The 12,902-nt window shown below is 36.0% G+C and overlaps 3 protein-coding genes across 3 annotated transcripts; 2 read left to right on the forward strand and 1 right to left on the reverse strand.

Moving 5' to 3' along the window:
- Window positions 1-1,805: 1,805 nt before the first annotated feature.
- Window positions 1,806-3,440, forward strand: LOC108843880 (transcription factor MYB119-like). The gene is made up of 3 exons (XM_018617024.2): window positions 1,806-2,182; window positions 2,309-2,435; window positions 2,564-3,440. Exons 1-3 carry the CDS (start codon window positions 1,860-1,862, stop codon window positions 3,380-3,382), a joined length of 1,269 nt encoding a protein of 422 aa, XP_018472526.2. The 5' UTR covers window positions 1,806-1,859; the 3' UTR covers window positions 3,383-3,440.
- Window positions 3,441-3,731: 291 nt separating this feature from the next.
- Window positions 3,732-5,970, reverse strand: LOC108843879 (cytochrome P450 86A1). The gene is made up of 2 exons (XM_018617023.2): window positions 4,788-5,970; window positions 3,732-4,326 (listed from the first exon to the last, which is right to left on the reverse strand). Exons 1-2 carry the CDS (start codon window positions 5,925-5,927, stop codon window positions 3,922-3,924), a joined length of 1,545 nt encoding a protein of 514 aa, XP_018472525.1. The 5' UTR covers window positions 5,928-5,970; the 3' UTR covers window positions 3,732-3,921.
- Window positions 5,971-9,190: 3,220 nt separating this feature from the next.
- LOC108845531 (uncharacterized) lies at window positions 9,191-11,839 on the forward strand. Its single transcript, XM_057006455.1, has 3 exons — window positions 9,191-10,265; window positions 10,332-11,482; window positions 11,582-11,839. The coding sequence occupies exons 1-3, from the start codon at window positions 9,191-9,193 to the stop codon at window positions 11,837-11,839; spliced, it is 2,484 nt and encodes an 827-aa protein (XP_056862435.1).
- The last annotated feature ends 1,063 nt before the right edge of the window (window positions 11,840-12,902 follow it).

The raw sequence follows: 12,902 nt of genomic DNA on the forward strand, positions 1-12,902 counted from the left end.
ATCTCTATCTCAGTTGATTCTCGTGACCTATCCCAACGTTCAAGAATTTGTTAAGATGCGAATTACGCGCTTTGTATTTATTTAGACATTGTTTAGATCAATCTCTAAAATGTTGTTTCACTTATAACTGAGTTACTGTCACTAGACCAGACTGATTTTTTAGAACACTGAGATCTCTACAATATACCACCTTAAATGTGTAGCTATCTATCTAAAGTGCGATAAAAAAAAATTACTAACTGAACATGTTATTTTTCAGAAGTTTACATTGTCAGTTAAATTGTCAAATATTCTGGGCCAAAATCACTGCCACCGTAGTCTCCACCATCGTGGCCCTTACGGTAAAGTCTTAGTCTTCTTGACGGCATTGGTAGTCTTGCCCATTCATTGTATTCCTTAACACAGGATATTGTCGAACTCATGACACCAATACGTACAGTCTAAATCGGTTGAGGCAGCATAAAATACCGATATATGAACCATATTATCATCAACGTTATACTTATACATAAAAAATTATGTATATATATCATCAGTTTTTTTTGTCAACATATATATCATCAGTATATCGGACCATATTAGTTTTTTTGGTTTTATGGGTTTTCTCTCTTTCTTTCTTTTTCGATCATCTGAAATTCATTAAGTGAAAGTAGTAGAGGTTCTCCATGAACTTGCTGGCTTTGTTTGTTTGTATGTTTGTAATCTCTGCTACTTTCACTCAACGAATTTCAGATAATAATAAAAGGAGGGGGGTTCTCTCTTTCATGTCAAGTAATGTATTACAAAACAAACAAAATGGTGCGATAACTTATATATATATATATATATATATATATATTTGTATATTATCTGTTGCTCGTCTCTTTCATCAAGCCCGTCTAATTTTAAGAAACATCTAGTAAGAGGACAACACCCAAATCATAGCTTTACTGAGAAAACATTAGTTAGAAAGTATTTCTTTCGGATTAAAAGGTATATAAGCAAGACATTATTTATGTTTAAGAGTACGTTACTCAAAAGCATTAAGTATAAACAATTGTAGTCAAACAAATGATTAATTCCTTGCATATCTATATTCCATGTTTTCATTTGGCGGCATTTAGATTACCATTGATGGGTCTCTCCATCTACTACTTCGTCAGTTACACATTTACAAAAATAATCTAGACTAGTCTTTACGGGATATAAATCATTTAATATTTACTACTTAGCTGAAGGTCAACCCACTAATCCTTCCTCTTAACTTCCATTTGGCATATTACACGTTGTTGACTAGCTCATTATATTAATATCAGTCTTTGCTATTTAGATATTATTATTTAGTGGAAATGTGTTGCTTATATTGAAAAATGAAAATAAAGACTGACAAAAATTCATGAGTTTGATGCCAAACAAGTAATCTTTAGAAAATCATTGGATATTATTCTATAATCAACTTTTATTTCTTCAGAAAATAATGGCGTCATCATATAGAGTATATATAACATAATAGGAAGAATCTTTGGAGAAATATTGATATGAAATTTAGTGACTAATAGGGATGGATAAATATAGTAATCAATTAAATATCAATATTTTGTATTTATCATATTTTGTAGTTTTTCTTATATAGCTTTTTATTTTTAACTTCGAAGGCATAAATTTATTTTTCGTTAATTTTTTTGTATAAACTAATTAAAAAGTTGAGAGCTATAACGTTAATTTTATAAATAAAATATCAGAATTAATGAAATTTAATGGCTCATTGAGTTTATATAGCAACTCACTAACTTCTCCCATATTCTATGTTACTAGCTAAACTCACTCCTTCTTTGTGTTCTCCTTTCCATTCTAATTAATCTTCTCTCTTTTTTTTTCCCATGGAGCACCGGCGCATTGCCCACGGAGCAGCACCTCCGTTAACCGCCGTGGAGAGATTTTTGTACGGCCAAAACAATGATGCCTTGACTAGCAAGAAACAAAAGGATCCTAAAGAACGACATCCACCGATCGTGAGAAGGACAGCGGTGACTGAGATTGTAAACGATAACAAAGAGAACACCACGTTTGGTCCTAGGAAGGAGAAACACTTGGTCGTTCATGGCCGAAGCCCTATTGGGGATATGGTCGTTAAAGATGCAACCACGAAGAAGCGACCATACAAGAATCTTATCAAAGGGCAATGGACATCAGAAGAAGACAGGTATATATAGTCATAGATATATGATCATGTTTTTTTTCTTACATAGACTGGTTCATGCTTGCGTCTATATGAAAATATATGTTTATAGTAATGCGTTTGTTATAAATCACGAACATATATGTATAGAAAGTTGATCAGGTTGGTAAGGCAACATGGGGACAGGAAATGGGCAATAGTCTCGGAAAAACTTGAGGGAAGAGCAGGCAAACAATGTCGTGAGAGATGGCATAATCATCTCCGTCCTGATATCAAGGTTTTCTTTCTAAGATCTCTTTATTTAATATAAGCTTATTTTTGGCTTTATTTTGTAACATGTTTTTTTTTAGATCTAGGGTTCTTCATAAGTCTCTCTCTCTATGTTTTCGCCGCTTGTGTTTTCAGAAAGATGGATGGAGCGAAGAAGAAGAGAAAGTTCTTGTAGAAGCGCACATAAGAATCGGGAACAAGTGGGCAGAGATCGCTAAACTCATACCTGGACGCACCGAGAACTCTATCAAGAATCATTGGAACGCTACTAAACGACGCCAAAACTCAAAACGCGAAAAGAAACGTCAAGCAAACGCTGATAACAATGACGGTGATGATCCCTCTCCAGCAGCTAAAAGGCCATGCATTCTCCAAGACTATATCAAAAGCCTCGACAATAAAGACAATAATAATGATGATAACAAGAATGAAAATTCCATCAGTGTTTTGTCTACACCGAATCAGATCTATTCTGATGGAGATTCTGCATCGTCGGTCCTTGGTGATCCATATGACGAAGAGCTGGTTTACCTACAAAACATCTTTGAAAACCACCCGGCTTCTCTTGACAACATTGGTCTGAGTCAAACATCTGATGAGGTGAACCAGTCTTCATCATCTGAGATCATGATCAAATACCCTAACCCTAACTCCCATAACGTTGTTCAGACTCATCATCATGATCAGGGAATGGGTACCGTGCCTGCGACTACTTCGCACCTTGCGTCTGATATCTACTTGTCTTACTTGTTGAATGGTACGACGTCGTCCTACGTTGACCCATATTTTCCGTCTTCCTCGTCTTCCACGTCATCCACCACCATAGAGCAGGGAGTCCATAGTGATTTTCTTGTGCCTCAAGCTAACTCTACAAGCGAAAGAAGAGATATGGATCTGTTAGAGATGATCTCTGCTACTACTCAAGGGAGCAACATCCCATTCCCATTGTTCTAGCTACCAACATGATCATGTGATACTATGCGATCATCATTATGATCATTCTCTATCTTCTCTCCCTTTGTTTAATGAATTATTTTCTCAAAAATTCCCCTAGATCATAAGATACAAGCTTCTTGCAACTGTTACAAAAAAAAAAAAAGCTTCTTCTCGTATCAGAATAATTAGGGTTTATGTGCCTCTTCGTTGTGGAATACTTTCTTCGTTTTTTTGTTTAATCTTTTTTTTTCATTTTAACTTATGTTGTTCACGTAATTTACTGGTTTTTTAGTTTGAGATTAGTACTAACTTGATCCTCACTTACGTTACAAATTGGTACTAATCTAAATTAAGTCCACTAATTCAATTAAAAGTGTAACGACTAGACTTTTATTCAAAAAGAGTTGAGCAAACTCAAACAAACAAAAGTACAGAAAATGCATATATATATAATACGTATCTTGTAGTGGAGTAAAACAAACGAAAAGTAGGTTGCTTACAACAATTTAAACTTCAAATGACAAACATATTCTCAAACATATTATCCTTAGCATAAATCATGCACTAACCACCTCACCACGAGGTTGCAAGTAGACATGTAGGCCGTTCTTCATGAAGAGCGACAGCGACATCTTCTGCTCGACGCGGTGACCTGGAACTGGAAACAGCCGGTATCGGAGGAGAACGGCTGAAGCCACCGACTTCATCTGGAGATAAGCCAAGTCTTTGCCCAAGCAGGTCCTTGGTCCGGCGTTAAACGCTACGAACTTGTAACCATCATTAGGAGTCTCGAACCGGTCACCTTCGGCCGTGAGCCACCGTTCTGGGCGGAACTCAAGACAATCTTGGCCCCAAATTGTTTTCATTCGTCCGATCGAGTAAATCGAGTAGGTTACCGTCGAGCCTTTTGGCACGAATGTTCCGTCAGGCAAAACGTCGTCGGCGATAACGTACTTGAAATCCTGCATGGTCATTTGGAACGTTACTAATTAATACGATATTATTAGTGACAAAACAGCTAAAATAAATAAAATGCTTGTTTTGCGTCAAATTTTACCATGTTCTTTTGGTAACAATAAATCAAACTAAGTAAAAGTTAAATGTGATTATAACCATCATTTGATAGTACTAGCTAATAAGCTAAGGGTTAAGATTAAAAAAAATCTTTTGACTTGTGATATTCAGCTTAAAAAGAAAATTCATATTCAGCTTAAAGAAAATAAATGGAATCTACTAGTCAATTTTAGAGATTTTTTTCAGGAACTTTTGTGAAACTTAGTATGCATATATTTAGAAACATATCAATATTTACGTGGTAACTAATTATGACTACGTTAATTTTACGTATGTCTCCTGGTCATATGCGTTACGAATAATATTCCCATGAACGAAATAATCAAAAATCAAATGACTGTATTTTCACCTGAGGTACAGAAGGGTATAAACGCAGCGTTTCAGCTAAAGCAGCTTTAAGGTAAACCAGCCTATCTGCCTCGTCGAACTCCAGCGGCTTCTCCGTCCACTTTCCCTGATCACTACCACGTGTCTCCTTCAGAACCGTCGATAACTCTTCAACGATCTTCTTCTCCACTTCAGGGTTGTTCATGACGAGCCAAAAGAACCAGCTCAGAGCCACTGAAGAAGTGTCGCGACCCGCAAGAACAAAGTTAAGGGCGATACGCTGAAGAACATCCGTGGGAAGCACGTTACCGTTGATGTCACGTTTCTTCAAGAAACGCGACAGAAGATCATCGGAAGGAGAGTTTTTCCGAGCGTCTATTGCATCATTCATGTATGTCTCAACGATCTTAAGGCTCTTCTTGAGCTTATCCTCAGAACCAATCCCCATGGCTTTCTGAATCCTCCACAAGAAACCGGTGTAGAGAAGCCTCTTTAGAGTAGCTTCTGTTGCTGTGTCAAACGCCACTGAGAATGGATTTACCGGGAGGTCCGGTGATAGCGTCTCCGGATCTTTCCCAAAAGTCAAACCACAAATGTTGTCAAAGGTCAACCTCAAAAATAAATCTTGAAGATCAACCGGTTTGTTGTCCTTAACCGCCAGGTCTAATATAAGCCATAACCGGTTCTTGATAGCCCCGTTAACCCACCGAGCCATGGCTTGTCTAAGAGTCCTAGTAGTGAACTCAAGCGCTGCGGTCTTGCGTTGCATGAGCCATGTGTCACCATCGCTGTTAAAGATTCCTTGTCCTAACAGATCGTGGAAAGCAGCTCGCCACATCGGACCTTTTGGGTAGTTATCGAACCGTGTCTTAAGAATATGCTCGACGTTTTTGGGGTGACACGTGACGGTGTAAAACCCTTGCGTCTTGGCCACAAAAGGTATCACCATAGTGCTTGTTTGGTACGTACCGCCAGTGGCTCGGAGGTTATCAGCGATCCAATCATGGACTCGGTTCCGGTTTGCGATTAGAAACGGTAGGCTTCCGATGATAGGTAAGACTTTGGGACCGGTTAGTCTCCTGGAGATGAAGTAGAACCAAATAGCGTACATGGATAGAGCGGCCACGGCGTAGCCGGTTAAGACAGGGTTTAGGGCTTCCATTTTTTCCTGTTTATATGTTTTGTTTTTGTTGTATGGAGAGATTGGTGCGAGACATATATATGGTGAAGTAGAGGGATGTAGAAATGAGAGATATTTTTACCATAGGCTATAACAAGAAAAGTCGTATTTTGTTTTACCAATTAGGAGAAAGTAGTTGTGACATTTTTTTAATTTGGGTTGATAAGAATATTGTGTGTGTATAGTTTGGGTTGGGCTAATAGAACACGAAAGCAAATTAACTGCCCCGTTTTAGTTTTAGTTTTTTTTTTTTTGCAGCATCGAATATCCAGTTTATTTATATATATAATACTTTATATTATGAAATCAGCCAAGCAATAAGATCTTTGCTTCGAGAACAAAGATTTGGTCAATGGTAGTTTAGCCCACTATAAGAAATTGGGTTTGCTTGGAGTCGAACACTTTACTAAGAGTTGAAAGTTGAAACACTTGCGAAAGTTTGTTTTCATTCTCTTTTATTTGTCGCATTACATATATATTGTCAGTAAATTAGACGCATAAAACTTAATTTCTGTCTCAAAAATAAGAATACCTAGGAGATAGATTCAACTGATAAAGATATGAGCTAATCCAAAATGCCATACACATTTCAAATACTTACCTATTATCTAATCAAAGAATATATTTTAAAAAATCTATGCTTGAATATATATTTTCAGTATATTATCTCCAAGACTTTTTTTTGCAGTCAATATTTTAGATCACCCAACCTTACAAAATATATGTTTCCTCCTTTAAAATTGCACAATTTAAATAAATCTAAATATAATAACAAATAAAAACATTCTTCAGACATCAAATATGTGGAAGTTAAAATGTTCTTTTTATAATGACTCCAAATAGATCAAAATTCTGTCCATTTGAAATACCACATACATCAGATGTTTCAATTTGAATGGATCAGCATACCATAATCACCATGCTAATCCTAATTTCCTAATCAACAACCACAAGGTGGTGGCAGTGTTTTTAAACCCGGACCGAACCGGTGGTCGGACCGGGTTCAACCGTGAACCGGACACCAAGCCGAGTTGGGTTAATGCCAAAACCCAATCAAAGTTGAACCGGCTACAAATCCATATTGAACCGTTAAAAACCCGGGAACCGGTGACCCAACGAACCGGTTTAACTCTCGTTCATATAGAAAACAAAAATTTTGTTAATAAAATAATTAGTTTTTTTCAAAATAAAAAGATGGTTTGTGACAAACTACAACTCAAGGTATTTCTGTCTTTGACATCTTTTTTTTTTCAAGTCTGTGACGTTTCATAAGGTATTTTATACTTTTCAATGTATTATCTTTTTGGGCGAAATTAATAATTGAAAAATTACATTTGTGTCTTTGATGTTCTCTGCAAAACTTTTGCAGTGTACTAAACAATAGAAGATAATGATCAAGAAATTCCACTTCCATCAAATTTAAACATAGAAAATCAACAACCGTCACAATGTGTATATAATTTTTTTTAAAGATGATAAAAATTTATAGTGATAAAATTTCGGAAAGTAAACTTTAAATATTTTTTTTATATTGATTTCGATTTGAACTATTAAATTATTTTATTACTTTTATTACATTTCAGTTTGCTATTTTCTATTTGTTAAAATATACATATTATATACAAAACATTATTAAATTCAGTTTAGTACATCAAACCCGGTCGAACCCAATCGAACCAGGTCGAACCATATTGACCCGTGACCCAAAATATTTTCGGTTCGCTTGCCGGTCCGGTTTTAAAAACACTGGGTGGTGGGCTAGTGGTCTTGAGGCAGTTCCAACGCCAATAAGGACCCATGTTCGAATACTCCTTGTGGCCACGAAATGCTTTACGCCCTCCCCAAGTTTAAATTTAAGCGCGGTGTTGGTGCTGGGCCCTTGGATAATGGGTATTAGTAACAGCTGGTTTCGGGCCAGGGGTGACTACGGGCCTAAGGATTGCGGAAAGCTACGGAAGTGACTACGGACCTATGGGTTGCAGAAAGCTACGAAAGTGTCTATGGGTTTACGGGTTGTGGAACATCCCTGTTAAAAAAAAAAAATTCCTAATCAACACGATAACATCATAATCAAAACATACATACATGCGTAAGGGAGGAAAAGAAAGGATAAGACACTTGTGGAGAGTCGTTGACAGAAAAGAAAAAAAAGGACACTTGTGGAGAGCTCATGTCAAAACGATCCAACGGCTCAGATCCAACGGCTCAGATCCAATCCTTTTGCAACATCGGCCACACGAAAAATTCAAACACACAACACAAAGAAGAACAAAGAGAGATACAGAACGGAAGATAAAAAGCATGGCTTCTTCGATACTAATGCTTGCCATCAAGCAAAAGCTTTTTTTTTTCATAAATTGTAAGTCCTTAAAACTAAGCATCAAAGGGCCAGTTTCCAAGAAGATGGTACATTCATTGTTAAATAAATTTTCCGTGCCAGTCATTGATGCTTTGTACATGCCTTACCTAAGAGATACAGAAGACTGTAGATGTTAACTGGATTTAGCTTGTGCTAGAAGCGAAACAGATTTAGATAATTTCTAATTTAAGTTAAAGCATGGATCTTCATGTATAAATTAAAGAATCACTGAACTAGTCTTACTCCTTTATTAGAAAATAATAAAATCATTATCTTTCTTTTCTTAAGACTCACTAACTTTTTGGTATAATATATAGGATTATATGGGTTATTAGTCTATTAATTTTCGTTTTTGGCTAAATAATATATGATTTATTTATTAATTTTAACTACTAGAAAATTTTGGAGTTAGTTGTTCATAATTTTATATACAAATTTTTGATAAAAAAATAATTTTACATAAGATTTTATTGATTTGGAAGTGTTTTTGGCTTTCTTAATTTTAAAATATACTTATCTGATCTTAGTTAAGATTTTGGAAAATTAGATTTGTAGAATTCTTTTTTTAATGCTGAGCCGTTTTAAAAATGAATAAAAAGCAATCTGAGTAAAAAAATTTATTTTTTATCAACAACTAAATTTTTTTTTCTGTTTTGTCATTTTAATTTCTCTTATACAAAGCGAGCATGGAGCGAAAATTAAAACCACCTGAAACAGAGGATCTCCAGACAATAAAAGCTGTCTAACTTTAGAAACCCCATTTACCAAACTTTTTGTGTGATGCTACATTCTTTGCTAGATCTTGCAATGAAAAACACCCAAATCTTGATCATATTTCAATAGATTTCTTATCGATCACGTCTGCTGAATACTGATTGTATGGAAAATGGGTCTTGACATGAAGGAGACCGGTGCAACATTTTGTAAAGTTCTTGGATTCTCGATGAACACGAGCATCAAATTCATGAGAAACCACCCAGTTCTATCAGGGGTTTCCATGTTTTTACTTGCGCTATACGTTCTCCTCCCTTCCTTGTTCTTCTTCTTGATATACTCGTCGCCGGTTCTTGCTTGTGTTGTAGTGTATGCCCGAGAAAAGATGGGATTGAGTTTTTCACCTTCAGGACCAAAGAGCTGCGAAAGAGAAAAGGATGGAGCTAGATGTCACTTACGACAACAACGAAGTGTTAGGCGAAACGCTAGAATGCAAGTTGAAGAATGGGATTCACAGACAAGCGAGGAGGAGAAGGACAAAGTTATCTTGACCTCTCTTTACAACGACCTTCTTGGTCGTACACCACATTTCGAGGAGTCTCCTAAAGCAATAGAGACCGATGCAGTAGAAGAAAATGAGAAGCCTGCTGGTGAGGAAGAGTCGCAAATGTCTTATCTTAACGTTGAAGAGCCAATGGTTTGCAATGAGATCAAAGAAGAGAAGAGGGAGGAGATGAGCAATGCTAATGAACATGGGGTTTCAGAGATTGATAGAGATAAGAGACTAGAGAGTCTAATAGCCAGAAGAAGAACAAAACGTCTCTTTAAACTAGCTCTTCATCAACATAATAAGCTTCAAGCCGAAGAAACATCTAGCCCTAAACGTAACAACAACAACCTTCATATTAACGTGCCAAGGAAAAATAACAACTCTTTTGAAAAGCGTCAAAACTACTATCATCAATTAGACGATAGTACTTTTATGGGATTACAAGTTCCATCCTCAGCACCTTCCGTGATGTTACAAGCGAGAAACCCTTTCGACATTCCTTACGATCCTCAAGAGGAAAGACCTATTCTTAGTGGAGATAGCTTTGATCAAGAGTTTTCATTTTTAGACCATAATGATATGTTCTTCTCTCGTCATGAGAGTTTCAGTCGCCTTGATCATTTGTCTCCAGAACATGATCAGCGTATGGACAGTCCACCTTCTACTTCGGACATCACAACTACTAGGAAACGTTTAGGTAACATTTTCTTAATTGTTTATTTTTTGTATATACTCAATGATCTATGATATTTTTTTATAACAGATTTGGAAAATGAACATGAACAAAATACAATAGAAGATGATAATAAATGTGTTGAGAGTGGAGAGCTAGAAGTGAACAATGAGAAAGATTCGAACAATGAAGATGATGATGATGATGATTCGAGTTGTTCAGAAGAGAGTGAGACAGAACACAACCGTTTCAACAAAGCAGAGCTCAAGGAAGCTATAAGCCACACAATGGATAACTATCCTGGTTTTCTTGTGAACCAAGCAAGAAACGGTATCCCAAGCCCGTTACCTAGAGATTTAGCACCGCCAAAACTCGATGATAACAATATGTTGTATGCTCGTAAACGTGAAAACTCGCACAGTAGGACATTCTCCATGGCCTCGGATATGCAAGTTGAGGTTTCGGAGGTTGGTTCACCTCCTACTACGGTTGATTGGCTTGATGAATGGTCTAATGACGGGGAATCATCATATATGTATGATACTGATATTGACAGAGAAGTCATACGCGGTGAAGAATCAAGCAAGAGGGCACCTAGCCAATGTGAATCGAAAGAGGAGAATAGTTGGCTAGAGACTAAACCAGTGGCCGATGATATGTATAGAAGAAGTCAAGCTGAAGAGAGTTTTGACCGGAAACTTTCTGGTTCGAGTGATGTTTCTAAGCCAGTAAGAGATTTGTTGTTCCGTACAAGCGTGTCATTGTCGTCGATAACAGAAGAACCTGAAATAATCTTTGACTCAGTGGATGGGGGAAACATCATCTTGACTACAGATATAGTTGATCAGATTTCTCCAACTTCTCTGGATTCATCCACCAAGAAGTTTCTTGATGAGGAAGTTATTGATGTGGAACAAATAGAAAATAATGATCTTTGTGTATCTCCTAAGATTGTGGCTTCAAATATCATTGACCACCAGCAGAAAGATCAAATATTGAATAGTATTCAAGGAGAACATGATACAGATCAGATCCATATGAAGAACGAGAACACGAAGCCAAAGGAATATGATGCAACTCAGAGCTTATTGGATGCTTCTTTGGACATTCCCTATATAGAATCATTTGAAAGAGAAACAACTGAAGAAGAAGAACCAGAGTTAAATGATTTAACGAAAGAGGTAACAACACAAACTGAAGATACACATGACTCACAAGGTTCACAACCATGGACTCAACAGGTTTTACCCTATTTTCTAATCATCTTTCATATAAGCTTCTTCCACTGTTGTTAGCTTATGATTCGAAGATTTGTAATTGCTTATTTATCTATTGAATAGGGCGGTTTAGATTCTTCCGAAGGAACATCACCAAGAACATTGGAGATTACCCAACAAACAGAGCATAATGATGCTATTTATCCAAACAACGTCTCTCAAGATATTTCTAAGGATATATTTGCTGCAGCAGCCAATGACTCAACTACTACTGAGAATAATGACCAAGAGAATCTAAAACCTGATGAGCAAGGTATAGAAGAAACTGGGGAAAAAGATTTAGGGCTTAATTCACAACCAATGCACCATAACATTGGTTGAACTGCTAATGAAGATGATGAAAAATCCAATGCAGTGAATGGGGAGTGCACAATGCCAATACAAGAACAACAAAAGACAAAAACAACGTTTTAGGTTAGTCATCTAGAAATTCAGGTAAGTAATGCTATCCACAATGTACAACACAATGTTAAGTTACTAAGATGCGTTCTTGTAAAGAAAATACGCTGAGAATACTTTTTTAGAAAATTTATTGATTTATAAGAAACAAATTGTCGTATCATTATTTAATGGACTTTTCAATTAAAATTTGTAATTGTAACTTCGTGGTTAATATTTAGAGATAGTTTATATGGTAATGAACATACTAAAAGAATAAATACTAGCTTATCAATTGTTGTACATGGTATACATGGAAATTAAATAAAGAAACGTTTGCTATATGTATATCAATCTGCCTAACATGCAAATGCTACAACATATTAATTATCCCGTGACCAAATAATATATATACGAACCGATTGCGTTGGTTAAGTGACATTCAACCGAAGTTTTTATCTGACAAATCAGAAATTTAGTTTGAGATGGAAAAAGTATTAGGTTCTTTTGGTTGAATTGTCATATTACTAAACTAAAATGAACAAGGTTCAGGCTCCAATAACTCAAGGTCTAGTCCTTATTTAGTACGAGTGTCAGCGAATACATTTGTTATAACTTCAAGTGGTTGTTGAAAGCATTGTTTGGTTGATTGAGACGAACAATGAATAATGCCATAATGCGTGATATTTAAGTTATTCAAACATTAAACGACAACATTTGGATACTAGAGATGACATATTAAGTTTGTGTCTTTTTGAACCTTTTGGCTGCAACTTGTATAACATACTTTTTATTTATTTGTATTGTTTTCCATCAACAACTAACATTCGTACACTATCGAAATTTAATTCTGATGATGCATAATCCTTATATTACGTAAATTAGACCGTGTAATGTTAGCCACATCTATTGTGTTTTTCTTATTTCTTTCACAACCATTTGTGTGCTGTTTTTTTTCCTTTTGCAACTTGTAATTGTAATCATTGAGAACCTTTAGTTTTTTTTT

Source organism: Raphanus sativus, chromosome 3 (genome assembly GCF_000801105.2).
Source record: "Raphanus sativus cultivar WK10039 chromosome 3, ASM80110v3, whole genome shotgun sequence".
Taxonomy (NCBI): Eukaryota; Viridiplantae; Streptophyta; class Magnoliopsida; order Brassicales; family Brassicaceae; genus Raphanus; species Raphanus sativus.

Excerpts from the sequence above, each read along its gene's own strand:
- LOC108843880 (XM_018617024.2), top strand. The coding sequence starts at position 1,860 with ATGGAGCACCGGCGCATTGCCCACGGAGCAGCACCTCCGTTAACCGCC. Across the intron at positions 2,183-2,308 it reads TGGACATCAGAAGAAGACAG|AAAGTTGATCAGGTTGGTAA; the intron begins GTATATATAGTC and ends ATATATGTATAG. Across the intron at positions 2,436-2,563 it reads ATCTCCGTCCTGATATCAAG|AAAGATGGATGGAGCGAAGA; the intron begins GTTTTCTTTCTA and ends TTGTGTTTTCAG.
- LOC108843879 (XM_018617023.2), bottom strand. The coding sequence starts at position 5,927 with ATGGAAGCCCTAAACCCTGTCTTAACCGGCTACGCCGTGGCCGCTCTA. Across the intron at positions 4,327-4,787 it reads TATACCCTTCTGTACCTCAG|GATTTCAAGTACGTTATCGC; the intron begins GTGAAAATACAG and ends ATGACCATGCAG.
- LOC108845531 (XM_057006455.1), top strand. The coding sequence starts at position 9,191 with ATGGGTCTTGACATGAAGGAGACCGGTGCAACATTTTGTAAAGTTCTT. Across the intron at positions 10,266-10,331 it reads AACTACTAGGAAACGTTTAG|ATTTGGAAAATGAACATGAA; the intron begins GTAACATTTTCT and ends TTTTTATAACAG. Across the intron at positions 11,483-11,581 it reads CACAACCATGGACTCAACAG|GGCGGTTTAGATTCTTCCGA; the intron begins GTTTTACCCTAT and ends TCTATTGAATAG.